At 31.4% G+C, this 13945-nt stretch overlaps 1 protein-coding gene across 1 annotated transcript; it reads right to left on the bottom strand.

The window, feature by feature from the left end:
• Positions 1–1388: 1388 nt before the first annotated feature.
• LOC106407516 (phosphate transporter PHO1 homolog 5) lies at positions 1389–5907 on the bottom strand. The gene is made up of 10 exons (XM_013848385.3): positions 5209–5907; positions 4026–4432; positions 3864–3935; positions 3527–3777; positions 3164–3422; positions 2980–3084; positions 2468–2662; positions 2099–2386; positions 1881–2017; positions 1389–1785 (listed from the first exon to the last, which is right to left on the bottom strand). The coding sequence occupies exons 1-10, from the start codon at positions 5843–5845 to the stop codon at positions 1686–1688; spliced, it is 2451 nt and encodes an 816-aa protein (XP_013703839.1). The 5' UTR covers positions 5846–5907; the 3' UTR covers positions 1389–1685.
• Between the last annotated feature and the right edge of the window lie 8038 nt (positions 5908–13945).

Below are 13945 nucleotides of genomic sequence, written 5' to 3' on the forward strand. Positions count from 1 at the left end.
GTCGTGATATTTGAAAAGAAGAAAAGTAATGGGCTTATTTAAAGCATTTAAGTTTAATTAATAAGATAACTACATTTTGACTGGCGCTTAGAAAACGTGGATTTGTTTGTTTTTCATTTATTAATCAAAAACTGATTTACAAATTACCAATATTTTTCTTTCAAACCATAACAATTGAGTTTTTGAGTTTTTATCATTTGTTTTTTTCTCTCTTCAAAATATAGTATTTGTTCGAAATATGGTAGTTGTTCTATAATAATGTTTGAGTTTTAAGATTTGTTTTCATATCTGACCTAGATTCATGGTTGAACCTATAGACCTGATACATTGTATATAATCCGGTTTGGATTTAATGAAAAATTTGTTAGTTAAAAATCCGATATAACCCGGTAAAAACCCAAAAACTCACTATTAACCTGCGATCTGATACCATTGATCCGATTACAAAATATCTTATAGTACTTTTTTAAAAAATTGATTAAATTATTCATATATTTTTTTAATATTACATAAATTAGTGATTCCTTAGAATTTGATAAAATTTTATTATGTTATCCAAATAAAAAATGAAAATATAAAAAAAACTTATTGATATGACAATATTAGTTTATTTTTGTTATTAATAACCTATTATAAGTTTGTATTTTTATTTTAGATTTAAAAATTGATTTTAAGATATTTTTTTAAAATATTCTTCAACATTCGTAATTGTCATATCAATATTATGTATAAAATAACATTATACATGGAAAAATGATATTTTAAATATGTATATGATATGGTGTAGGATATAGGATTTTGGTTTGTATTGAAAATCTGTATAATATTCAAATGATCTATTTTGAATATTGATACGTATATTTAAGAAAATAATATTTTCATGTTTCTTAATTTATTTATAGTTCATAATATATTTATATTTATATTAAATTTAAAGTTAGTATATCTTTTAAATATATATAAGCCTATTATTTATATATATATATATATATATATTTAGGTGTATCTGTAGGCCCAAGACCAAAAGATTTAAATGTCATTAATGAATTTTATTAATCTCTTGTAAAAATAAAGGTGTTTTTGAGAAAACTGCAATTTTCATTAAGGGTATAATTTGGGAATTATCCTCTTTTAATAGTATTGATTACAAAATCTTAATTATAATATACCATTTCAAATCTGTTTTTCTAAAAATACAAAAAATTCATCACAATGAAATGATCCATAGAAGGTGATAATTGCATGGTTGACAAAAAAAAAAAGGTGATAATTGCATGGACCATGATAGAAGACGTCCCGAAATGTCAAGATGATTAAATGAAGCTTAGGACATGTATGCATGCTAACATGGATTAATAGAATTTGATAATTGATAGGTGTATGTCCTCTTAATTAGGAACTTCTGGTATTATTAGAGAACTAAAAAATAAAAAAAATACAGAGTACATTGCATAGTGGATCTCTCCCTCAAATGACCCCTGCATACTGGATCCTAATTACTGTGGTACATCAGGCAACTTCTACAATTAACCACAAGGTAAAAAAAAAACTCTTACAAGCCATCTGATATATTAGCATCTCCTTCTTGATATTCATAGACCAACCAGACTCTAATCCAGTCTTTATTGTGGATAAATAGTTAAAGAATCTCTCTTTACATAATTTACGACAAGAGATCGAAACAACTAGCTGTCCTTGTCGTCATCCTCATCGTAGTTGAACGGTAATGGAACCGTCTTGAATGCTCTGTACTTCCCCACATTGTTCACATGCTCATTCTCCAACCTTTTTGAATGAAACCAAAACCAACCCAAGAAGGTTATACTATATGTTATGTGACGATAAATAAAGCATGACACACAACAAACGTGTGTTGTTACCTGAAGAAATTCCATATCCCACGGCGGATAATCTCTAGACTTGCTACAACAGTAATCATCGTCTGCCTGTGCATAAATGAGAAGTTGAAATCCAACACGGTCTGTAGCCACGCGAACCTGAACAAAATGTTCAAGATCTGCAAAAAAAAAAAAAAAAAAAAGTTAAGAATCAGTTTAGCTCTATTATTCAAAATGATGGAGGCATATGAGTTGCTCACCATTGCGACGAAGTATACTTTTTTTTGTGGGACAAGGAGTTTATCCCGGAGCCAACGGTTCTTAGAAGTCCTGTTTAGAAGACCCCAGTCTAAAACCAAGTCCCAGTACGTACAGAAAATGGCAGCAATAGCTGAGAAGATCACAGCTAACATTCTCCAGATAAATTTATGATCTTCATCGACAACACTGTAAGCCGTCCTGACGCAGACAGCCACTATAGTCAAGAAGTACTTGAGGCCATTGTATCCTTGCTCTGCATTTTTCTCTTCAAAGAACCTCCTCAAGCACTGCACAAATGTATTGGGGTTTAAGAAGATATTAATTATTTGAAGGAAAGAAGTAAACGGTTATATTTCGTGACATTGTACCTGAAGGAGACGCCAACCATATGGGATGGCAGCAACAATGAATAAGAAAGCATTGTAGACATCTGAGTCTGAGCAAGTGTTCATTCTATGTTTGTAATCTCCCCAACCGTAGTGACATATGTAAAACTGGACGCTTCGAATAGCTTGGACTTGGCTTGTTAACTGATCTCCCACCAAAAAATCAGGTAAAGTAACCTGCACGAGAAAGGCCAACAATAATCAAGATTTAAGACACTTTTGATCTATGTTTTTTTAATATTGTTTCAATAAATACACTTTTACATTTTCTATGCATTTTTATTAAGTAATATTGGTAAATTGTAAAATTAGGAAAAATTAATTGTTGCTATTGAATTTATATTGCTAAAAGTTATAGAAAACAATTAATAATAAAGATAATGTATTTATAATCAGATTTAATATAGTTTTTAGCCTGTGTTGAAATTCTAAAAAAATTAAAAATTAAAAACAAAGAAAATTTTACTTTTGCATGATCAAAGTCTTTGTTCTACCTTGTAAAGAGGAGCAGCAACGCAGTGAAAGAGGCAAGTGAGGAAGAATAAGCGACTCGAGCGGTAGAAGATGTTGAATGGTAAGACTAAAACAATAAACAAAACCTATACCACAACAAAGTAACGCCCGTTAGTATTGTCATATAAGCCTAGTTTCCCACTGGTTTTGGATTTAGAGACTTACAATGAGCAGGAAAAGAGGAAGAAGTTCGGTCCATTCTTTGTACTCATTAGTCTTGGGGTCAACCTCCATGTCAAGATTGGCAATAACACAAAGAAGGGCTAAAACTCCAATGCTGAAGCCCACAAGTAGAACTTGTCTATAGCCAAGTTCCCTTCCTTGCTTAAACCCAAATATGAAAGAATAATTCACTCTGTACCGCCTCCAATAGTAAATATTTCCAGCATACATAAGTATGTGCAGCACAATGAAGCCAAAAAAGCTGCAACAACAACAACAAAGAAGACGAAATGCATCTAGACAAACAGGTTCCACAGTTGTTCAAATGCTCAGATATTAACTAGTATGAACATTTATAGATTTTACCTGTACAGAGGGAACATAGTGTTCATGTATTGATCTTGGCCTTCTTTCTGCAAAACGTTTCGGGTGCGTATGATGGCGAATAAAGCCACTATTAAAGAAAACACACAACCAGCCATGAAACCTGTGGAGAACGTAACTCGATGTCTCTCTCTTTTAGCTTTGGGTCTCAAAATGTTCATTCCTTTTGTTCTGTTACCATTAGTGAAATGTTTTATGAACGTAGCTTCAACACGCTCCATGAGTTTATTCACCTGAGACAGTGGATGAGCAATATTTTTAAGGAGAGACATAAGAATTAATGACCGATCAACCGAATCGAAAAAGAGAAAATCTGTACCTCATCAGAGCTTCCAAAGTAAGAGTTATCAACCATCTTCATGTAAGACTTTGTAGCATTCCTTGTAGTTATCTGATAAAAGAGTGATTCCCACGTAAAACTTTCAGCCATGCAGAACACAAAACCCTAGTCAGAATCTCAATTCTTGAAACCAAATCTTACCTTATCATACTTCTTCATAATCTTTGAAAACGCCAACGCGTTCAAGAAGCTATAGCTTTTGAGTAGCCGAAGCTTCTGGTAGAACTCGACAAAGGCGCGTCTGAGCTTCTCCTCGACTCTCTTCAGATTCTCTCTGCTAAACTTAAGCTCTGTGTTACCGACCTGTAGAACTCCTTTAATGGTGGACCGTGGCGTTTCATTCGTGTGGTTGATCTTGACACGGTCCAAAACCTCGATATGAGATGGCCTCGCAGCTCTGAATCTACTTATTTCACTGGTCCCTACGTCAGAAACGACGTTAACTTCTTCTTTCTCTATAATGTCGCCATCTTCATCCTCGTCGGATTTGCCAGCTTTGCTCGATCCTCCTTCTTGTATGGCCGCCATGTGAGCTTGATGAGCTCGAACTTCAAATAATAAAATTTCTTTATTATGACTCGGTTACGTATTGGTTCGATAAAACCGGAATTAATCATTAATTCAAACCAAAGAGTAATTTCACTGCAACATTATAAGTAGGACTGTAAATATATTTGTACATTTTGATTCGATTCGTTTCATTCGAACTAAAAAATCTGGATATCCGTAATTTTATGAAGCAAAATAAATACTAATATGTAATATTCATAAAAAAAAAATCAGATCACAAATACTAATAAATCTGTGAATGAATATTTGATCTGATTCGTTATATATATATAAAGAAGTATATAGATAAATTATATAATTATTATATTTTATGTAAATTTTAAATTATTTTTATTTATTAAATTGATTATTTTAGTTTTAAATGTTTGAAAGGTACATAATATAAAATTTGTAATAAAATATTAATTTATATTATCTTTAAATATTTTAATTTTTAATTTTACTTTTACGGATCGATCCGATCCGTAACATATTGGATAACGAAAATTCCAAAAACCCGGAAATTTGATTTGGGTCCCCTCCTAAATGTGCAATCATTTATATCGATTAATATTGGAACCAATCACTACATTAACAGCTGTCACTAGTCGCTGCAACAAAAAGAAAAATTCAATTTTACTTTTGACAATTTAGTACGGACGGCCGATGTCGGCGACTCAGTACGTTATCACTGTATCAGTCTGATAAAACCGGAATCAAACCGGGTAAATGCACATTAGTCAGACCGATCGACTCATTGAGTGAGGTTACTTACTGGATCTAGCTCTGGCGGGAGTAGAAGCTGTGACGGCCGCCGCGGAACTAGAGACGTCTGAAGCTAACTGAGTCATCTCCACCGTCCGTTCCTCCCATGGCCACCCATCAGGATGCTCCACTTTCACACGAAACGCGATAAGAGCATCCATCTGCTTATTGAGCATCACAGCTTCTTTCATCACTTCTTCGACTTTCTCTTTATAGAATCTGTTCACCTTGTTGAATTCGTCGTCTAATCGCCGAAAAAACACCGTCTCGTATTCTCCTCCTTCCTCTGCCGCCATCAGAAACGTCGTCTCGTAACCGTGACTAGCTGAGTGAACCAGAATCGGTGCCGACCTCAGTCCTTCCTCGATGTCGTCATCGGAATCTGAAAAATGGCCGATCTGTCCACCACCGTGTCCGTGACCGTGGTGATGTCTCCTTCTTCCGGACGTTGAGAGTAAACCGCTGAATGATCGGTAGAGAGTTAACGTCCGGCGAAGATGATGATGGCCGTGACCGTGGTAATGAGGATTGTTTTTGCGTTTGAATCTGATTATTTCTTTTAAAAGGGTTTTTAGATAATCGTAATTCATGTAAGCTTCATGCCATTCCGGAACCATCTGCGACGTGAATTCTTTCCCAAACTTCATTCTTTCTTGCCTGAAATATAATCTTTTGGTTTCTCTGTTGTTGTTTGTGTGTGTGTCTGAAGAAGACAAGAGGATAACTTAAATAGACATGTAATAAACAGTGACAAGTGTTCAGAAATGGTAACCAAAGCGCGTGTGGACTGCCCCACACGTACGTCAAATAACTTGAAACGAATTTAACAAGCAAAGTTAATTACTTTTTAAATAATAAACTTTTGATACCAGCCCGACTTATTCATATAAAAACAGAGATATTGGAGTGGTCTTTTTCATAATCACCTTTAAAAAAATTGCAGAAGAAGCCTTCTAGATGCTATTAAGAAACTAATGGCTGTTTAAGTCTCTAATTGACAAGAGGGGGGGAGTCTTGGTGCGTTATGTTTATAAGCGGCCAATAAAAGGTATCCGTCGAATACAACTCGTCGCCATATGAGTTATGACATTGACGACGTACATGTGTGATATGTGATTGATCATATCGTGTAATAGTTTAGATATTAGAAATAATTCAACTTGGTCACTAATAGTAAGAAAGAAAATTCGTAATGTTTTATAGGGTGATTATTTTCACACATTTATTAGGCTTCAAAACAAATATGCTGAACTGTTTTCCAAAAGCAGATACAAAGTTTGACGTATCATTAGATGAATAGCATTTTCAACGGTGGAGAAACCTATTTGAAATTCTTAATGATAAAATATTAATATTTTCAAAATAATTTAGTTTTATTTTCTAAAAAATATTTAATTAAAAGAAACATGCATACTTATAATTTTTTAAGACTTTGTTCTTTGAAAAACTCTCATGTTTTCTACTTTAACATTATTTTTTACCTTTTTATTAATAAGTCAAATACCCATTCAAAACTTACTGATGGAAATGGTCTAATGAATTACAGAGAACACTTCAATTCGATTATGCTTGAAATAGTTTTGAATACTTGTGAAAGTATTATACAATTTGTGAGTTTCTATTTCTAAAAACCTAAAGAAAATTTGAAGGCAATATAATACATATATTTAAATAGTGTCATCATAAAATTACAGTTTAGAGTTATGACATTGACGACGTACATGTGTGATATGTGATTGATCAAGAGAGGACAAGCTATAAATTCTCTAGATAGTTATGATGAATAACGGACTTTCTAATGTTTGGTCCAATAAAGGCATGTTGATGTTCTGTAGAAGCAGAAATAGAAATAACTAACCGAAAAGTGAAAAGTACAAATTAATTATGTTTTAAGAAAAGTAATTTAACTGTAACGATGTTTATAACTTTGCTGACGATGAATACTAAAACCCATATAGACTTGCAATGGATTTGAGCACAAGCCAAATCAAGGGGGGCAGGAATCTTTATGAAGGCCAAAAAATTTAGCCTTTTAAACAATAGACTGACCAATTACATTTTACTGTGGCCCCCACCTTGAATTTATCTGCATGCCCATGTCTTGAAATTGTCAAAATTGAACTTTCAAATACACAAAACTCTTTATTATTTAATAATTCGATCATCTTTCTAAATCAGTCAAGTTTATGTAAATTCAACCCTCAATAACGTGTCATTTCAACAAATTATAATATACTATTAAACGTTGTGTAGCCCATTATCCCTAAAAATTGTTGAATTAATATTGACTAATTGTATAATAGTACATATTAGTCCACTATTTACAATTTAATACAACGTCTGCATTTGGACCCTTTCTGTCTACACCGATTATTGCGCCTACCTTACACAGATTTTCTTGGCTTATTTTATAATTACACCATATATCATTATTTATGTCATTAGTTGATGATATATAAATAAAGAGTGTACAGTTCCCGTTTGCTTTTTTCAAGTTAGGAAACTACGTATATGTAACATTATGAAAATCTAGAATATTTTTATCCGAGTACTTCGTATCTATCTTAATACTGCATTTCCAAAAGAGAGTTAAACCACCACTTAAATTTCTAGGCTCTATTGTAATCCCATCATAGTCTAACCATTTCTCTCCATGCACCAACACATTTCACTCAAATTTCGATATTTAAATGATTTTAATTTCACAAAATCCAAAATACAAAGTTAGTATGGTCTTAGTTTTGAGGTTTGACCAACGCCACACATTTTTATGTGATATCGAAGTTACCTACGTGGATCCCTATCTATTTGGACGTATAAAGGCACCTCACAGTATAACACGTTTTTACTTGTACAAAAGGACACGTGCATTCTTGCAATAGATTCAAAAACAGTATGGTTTATTTATTGACAGTGTTTAAAATAAAAAGTTTATTTATTGACAAATTAAGATCTACGATTTCCCAAGAGCATCTAGTTTGTTAAATTAAAGAAAAAATTACGGTGAGAGACACCATTTCACTTTACAATTACACTCTAAAGCACATAGTACTTGAAGAGCACTTTCTGAAGATGCTTTTACGACCATATCTTTTAACCAAGCTGATCTTTTTCTACGTAAAAATATAATTTGTTTTATTTATTGTTTTTTTTTATCCATCTAAAGTATATCTATCTCGTTGCGAACTAATTGTTTTTTTTTCAGAACTTTAATTTTTTTATTTCCCGATTCATATTCCATTGTGAAATCTTTGTCCATATTAATCCAAAGTGTTAGTGGTTACTTGTGTCATTGTAAATTTCTCTTTTTTTTTTCTTATTTCCAGATTATTTAATCAGATTTAACATATGCTGAAGAATCACGCATGCAAAAAAAAGAACCGGTTCAATCAAATTTTGTGAGAACATGGAGGATGCCATCGCTGCTGCTTCCGCCACCGTAGAAGCCGCCGCAGCAAGTAGTTCCTAAGATTTATGAGTTGTTAGTCACTTCAATCTCTTTGATGATGAAGAAGATAGATCCAGTGGAGGCTATGACGGTTATGGAGGAGGTGGTTACGGAGATGAAAAACGTGAGGGTAGATACAAGAGACTCGTGGATACAATGGTGGTGGATGTGGTTATTCGAAAGGTGGACTTGGTGGTGGTACGGTGGAGGTGGCTGTGGATACCGGAGTGGAGGTTGTGGTGGTTATGGATACGAAGGTGGTAGTGAATATATAGGTTGATACGTTTGGAAACTTTGTTGATGAAACTTCATTGACAAACCTCATTCACACAATCTCATCCATGGAACTCTGTTAAAAAAACTTTAGTTACAATTTTTTGGTCCATTTGAAATTAGTTATTGTCCTTTTAATGATAAATCTATATATATAAAAATATGTTCGTCTCACTCTTGCTTTGCCACGTCATAAAGTCGGTTCCTGACAGACCGACACGTGTCTGGGTTGGATGATACTCACCCTTTCACTTAATCACAATTATTAATGGACTTTTCTCTTTTTGTTAATAAATATTTCAGATCGGTGTTTTGGGCTTAACATAATTGGGTTTCTGGGCTCTAGGATAACACATGAGGGGGTCCCACATGAGACGGCTTCTTCTCCAAAAATAATGTCGACGAACGAAAGACAGATCTGCTGCGTTTTAACAACTCCGGTTCAAACCTACGACCAATGAAGATTTACTGCACCGGTCATGCTGAATTCCGATCAAAGTCAGTTGGAAGGCGTCGTATTTGGTTGTTCGATTCCACTTTTCTACCCTTGGTTGAATTTTGGAACCGTTATGGAAGTCGGTTGGATTCATGCATCCTCATTGAATATCACATTAAATCATTCAATGAACCCCCTCATTAAAACATTTTAACTCAAATATAACTAATCTTAACATAAATAATCTTTTGACACCCTAAAATTCTCAAAACCATAAACATTATTATATACTTCTCTTAACAAAATTTTACAAAACATACATACAAAGGGAATATACAATTACATCACAAAAAAAAAAGAAGAAGCATGAATTACTTTAAGAATGACTTCAAGTTTTGAGTCATATTCGCAAAAAAAAAATCTTAAATAAGTTAGTTTAATTAAGAATATTATAAAACAAAACATTTGAATTAAAATAAATATTAAAAATATAATGTTATTTATCAGAGAATAGTGAAATTTACTGTCATTATAATTCAAAACAAAAAAAAAATAATTATAATGATCTCATAAGTCTTTCATTATTTTTTCGTTTATAATATTTTTTAATCTATCATAATTTTAAATTACTTCATAAATTATTATAAAATCACTTTTATTATAACTTCCCGCCCGTAGGGCAGGCCGGCCCTAGTTTACTATATATGAAAGAAAATCTTGATCATCTTTTTATGAAAATGATGAACATATAACCCACTAAAACCATCCACAAGACTTCGTCCACGAAATCTCATCTACGAAACCTCTTGTAAGATTAAAAACCTCGTCCACGAAAATTCGTCCACGAAACCTTGTCCACACGTTCACATATCTCCCATCCACGACTGCACCATCCATAAATATATATACACATATATATTATAAATTTTACAAGAAATATATACATTATGGATATTAAAACGTACAAGAGAAAAAATCATAATTTGTTCTACGCATAAATATAAAATTTTATACATTGTAATTTGCAATAGTGACCAATAAATATGTTGGGGGAAACAAAACCAATTAATATGTCAACTAAACTAATAAAACAACTAATAAACTATCTTTATGCTTTCCCTTACGGCCAATCTTGTTTTCTCAGCAGAAGGATATTATGGTCTCAATATTGCATCGAAACCAGTAATTGTGTCATACAAACATAAATGTCTAATTGAGTAAGAAGAAAGACAAATGTGTCTAAAAATGTAACTCTCTCTAAATTAAAAGTGCCAAAGAAATAAATTGTAAAAACCTTTTTTTTATTGTAAACTTTAAACTCCACACACATATCTAATTCTATGTACATTAACTGAAATCACTGAGAAAGAAACACTGACTATTCGACATTGTCATCGACATCGTGTACAAGCATGCATAAATGTGAAAACTAATAAAATGATAACACAGTTTAAGTTCTTTTTCTTTGTCATCAGTTTAATTCTATGTAGTTGTTTAAATAATACAGTACAATGCAACACTGAAATTATTAAAGCAAAAGCCACTGACTGTTGTTGTTTGTAAACATTAAGAAATGATAAGATAATGTGAGTTTTTTTTTAGATACCCTATCTATCGACAGATCCGGCCGGCCGTACAGGGAACACACTTAGTACTACCAGCCTCACCCGAGTTTTGTTGTTAATAATACAATATAAAGATGAAATTACGGATAAAGAAATACAAATTATTCAACATTAGTTAAAAATTTATGGACTACCTCATCTACATTGCAACTTTATGGGGTTACGAAAAAAACATCTCGGCAAAAACTTAAAAGAGGAAACTGGTGTGTATAGCTCTAAGACCAACCTATATTAGAGGACTACCCTCCTCTTTTTTAAACTCATTTCCATTCCGAAAATGTTCCTATCCTCTAGCTGGTGCAGTATGTCAGTTTATCAGATAAGTGTGTATGATTTTCATTTAGTGGATAAGTGTGTAAGGGTTGTGTGAGACAAATAATTTTATTGTTCCTACCTCTTTCTCATTCTCTCATTCTCTCTTTTACATCCTTATCATTTTTTCTTTAAACTTTCTTTACTTTCCTCTCACTTATACGAACTATATTCTATGTTTTATAATTTCAGTTTCTAATTATTATGCTAATTTATAAAAATTCACATTCAGTTCACTTTGAAATTTCACCATATTTTTACAAACCCCCTTTTAATTTTACCTATCTCCAACGTCATTACTAATCTTTGTGGTAAACACACAATCTTTGTGTTTAAACCAAATCTCAAAATTCTAATCTAAAAAGTTTTGTAATATTTCATTTTTAGCAACGATCTTTGGGAAGCTATGTAATCTAGAGCCTTTTCCAAACGAAAAGCCACGTGAAAAAGGAAATGTAGAGGATTCCTAGTGTTAATGATCAACATGTTGAGTTAATACCTTTCAAACAAACTGATCCAGATGACAAATTTGTTGAAGTAAGCAATGTTATAAAATACTTGTTGTTAATTGCTACATAGTTTATTCGATGGTAAATGTTTTGGTAAATGGTTTCGACTTATACATTGTTTCATACATTATTTGTTACTTGATAAATTGGTTGATACATGGTTTGCGAGTTGATATAATTTTTGATAAATTGTTTGTTATCTGATAAATGATTTGTTACATGGTACATGTTATTTTGGCTTATACATAGTTTGATACAAAACTATTGATAAATGGCCAGTATGCTACATAGACTTGTCGTTAACTGATACATGGTTTGTGTAGCTGATAAATAGTTTGTCAATTTGTACATAATTTGATACTTGGTTTAGTTGCTGGCAAATGAGTTCATACATGGTTTATAAGTTAATACATTGTTTGATAAATGGTTTGTTATCTGATAAAAGATTTGTTATCTGATACATGTTTTGTTAGCTGATATATGTTTATACGACATCTTTTGATATATTATCCTATGCATGTTAGGTGATATATAACACTATGTCTTAGTGGTTACAAATTACATTAGCTGAAATTTTTACATATTGTTTGTTACCGGAAGATCCCCAAAATATATTATTTTTCATATGCTTGTAGTTCCTCTAGTTTGAGACTAATGGAGAGAGATTTGTAGGATGCATGTCTTTCTTGGTAAGGCTATTGTTAATATCGTGGTGAAGAGATAGTTTGTGGAGAGAGATAATTTGTCCTAGTATTCTGTTTAACATTGTTATAGACATATTTTAATTGTTTTTCTCTTTTATCTTTTTTCCATAAACTACAATTTTTTTATTTTTTATTAATATGGCTGTAAATATAGATAGAACTCATGTGGTTAGAAGTGTTCTAGCTGTAGAGTTATGACCTCATACTCAATTATACTCAACTAACACATTTTTCTATTACATGCAGCGTTAGAGTACGTGGCAGAAGTTTTCATCATTATGGACGGGCAAAATTGTCCACTCTTAAATGTCATACACCCATTAACATCAATCAACGTGTAGTTAGCAAATATAGACTTCCATTGAATGTAGTTAGCTAAATATCTCAACTTAAAAACATCTTATGCAAATTTTATAATAGCACTTTCTTGTCCTTAAGCCCATGAGATATTTGTTACCAACTTTGGTTAGGCTTAATCTTCGTCAATTTCAATTTCACATTTTTATAAAAAAAATGTTGTTATAAGAGTTATTCCCTCTGTTTCATAAACATTGTTATTTTGAAATTTTTCGTCGCATAAAAATATTATTTTAGAACTTTAATATAATTTATATTTATATTAAGTTTAATATAATTGCAAAATGAGTCGAACTTATAAATAATTTTGTTATTTTAGATACTATTCCCTTTGTTCCAAAATGTATGATGTTTTAGGCTAATGCACAACCATTAAAAATTATTTTTCACATAAAATATATCACTGAAATATAAATTGAAAATGATTCATACAATAACAAAATAGACAACAAAATATCATTGATTATTCAGTTTTATTAAAGTTAAAAGTTATAAAAATATGAAAACATTTTACATACTGAAACATCGAAAAATTTCTTAAAAATCATATATTTAGAAATGAAGAGAGTATTGGTTAAATATGTGTAAATAATAAAAAATCAAAAGTATTTTCAATTATTTTCTTATTTTTTTTAAAATGCCACTTTTCGTGAAACAAAAGAAATAATATATTATTCAACCCATATTTTAAAGAGTGTCATTTGGTATTTTTACATTGATTAAAAAATGATTAAAATACATTTATGTTTTATTAATTATCTTATTTAACTAATAGTATATGAGATGAATAAAATTTATTTATAAGATTAATGCAGTTTTGTAATTAATATCGAGTTGAAAATAAATATAAATTTAAAATATTATTTTGTAAGAAAAAGTGTTAAAATGATATTTTTTATAAAACAGATAAAATTTAAATATATTAAGAAAATGATATAATTAATAGTTAATTGATTGGATTCCGTTGGTGGTTTAAAACGGTAAACTTTGAAGTGTTAAAGTAAACAATAAATAGTATAATATAATAAAAAAGTGTAAGAGAGATTGAAGGGAAATGATACAAAAACGCGTGACAGAACTGCA

Source organism: Brassica napus, chromosome C7 (genome assembly GCF_020379485.1).
Source record: "Brassica napus cultivar Da-Ae chromosome C7, Da-Ae, whole genome shotgun sequence".
NCBI lineage: Eukaryota > Viridiplantae > Streptophyta > Magnoliopsida > Brassicales > Brassicaceae > Brassica > Brassica napus.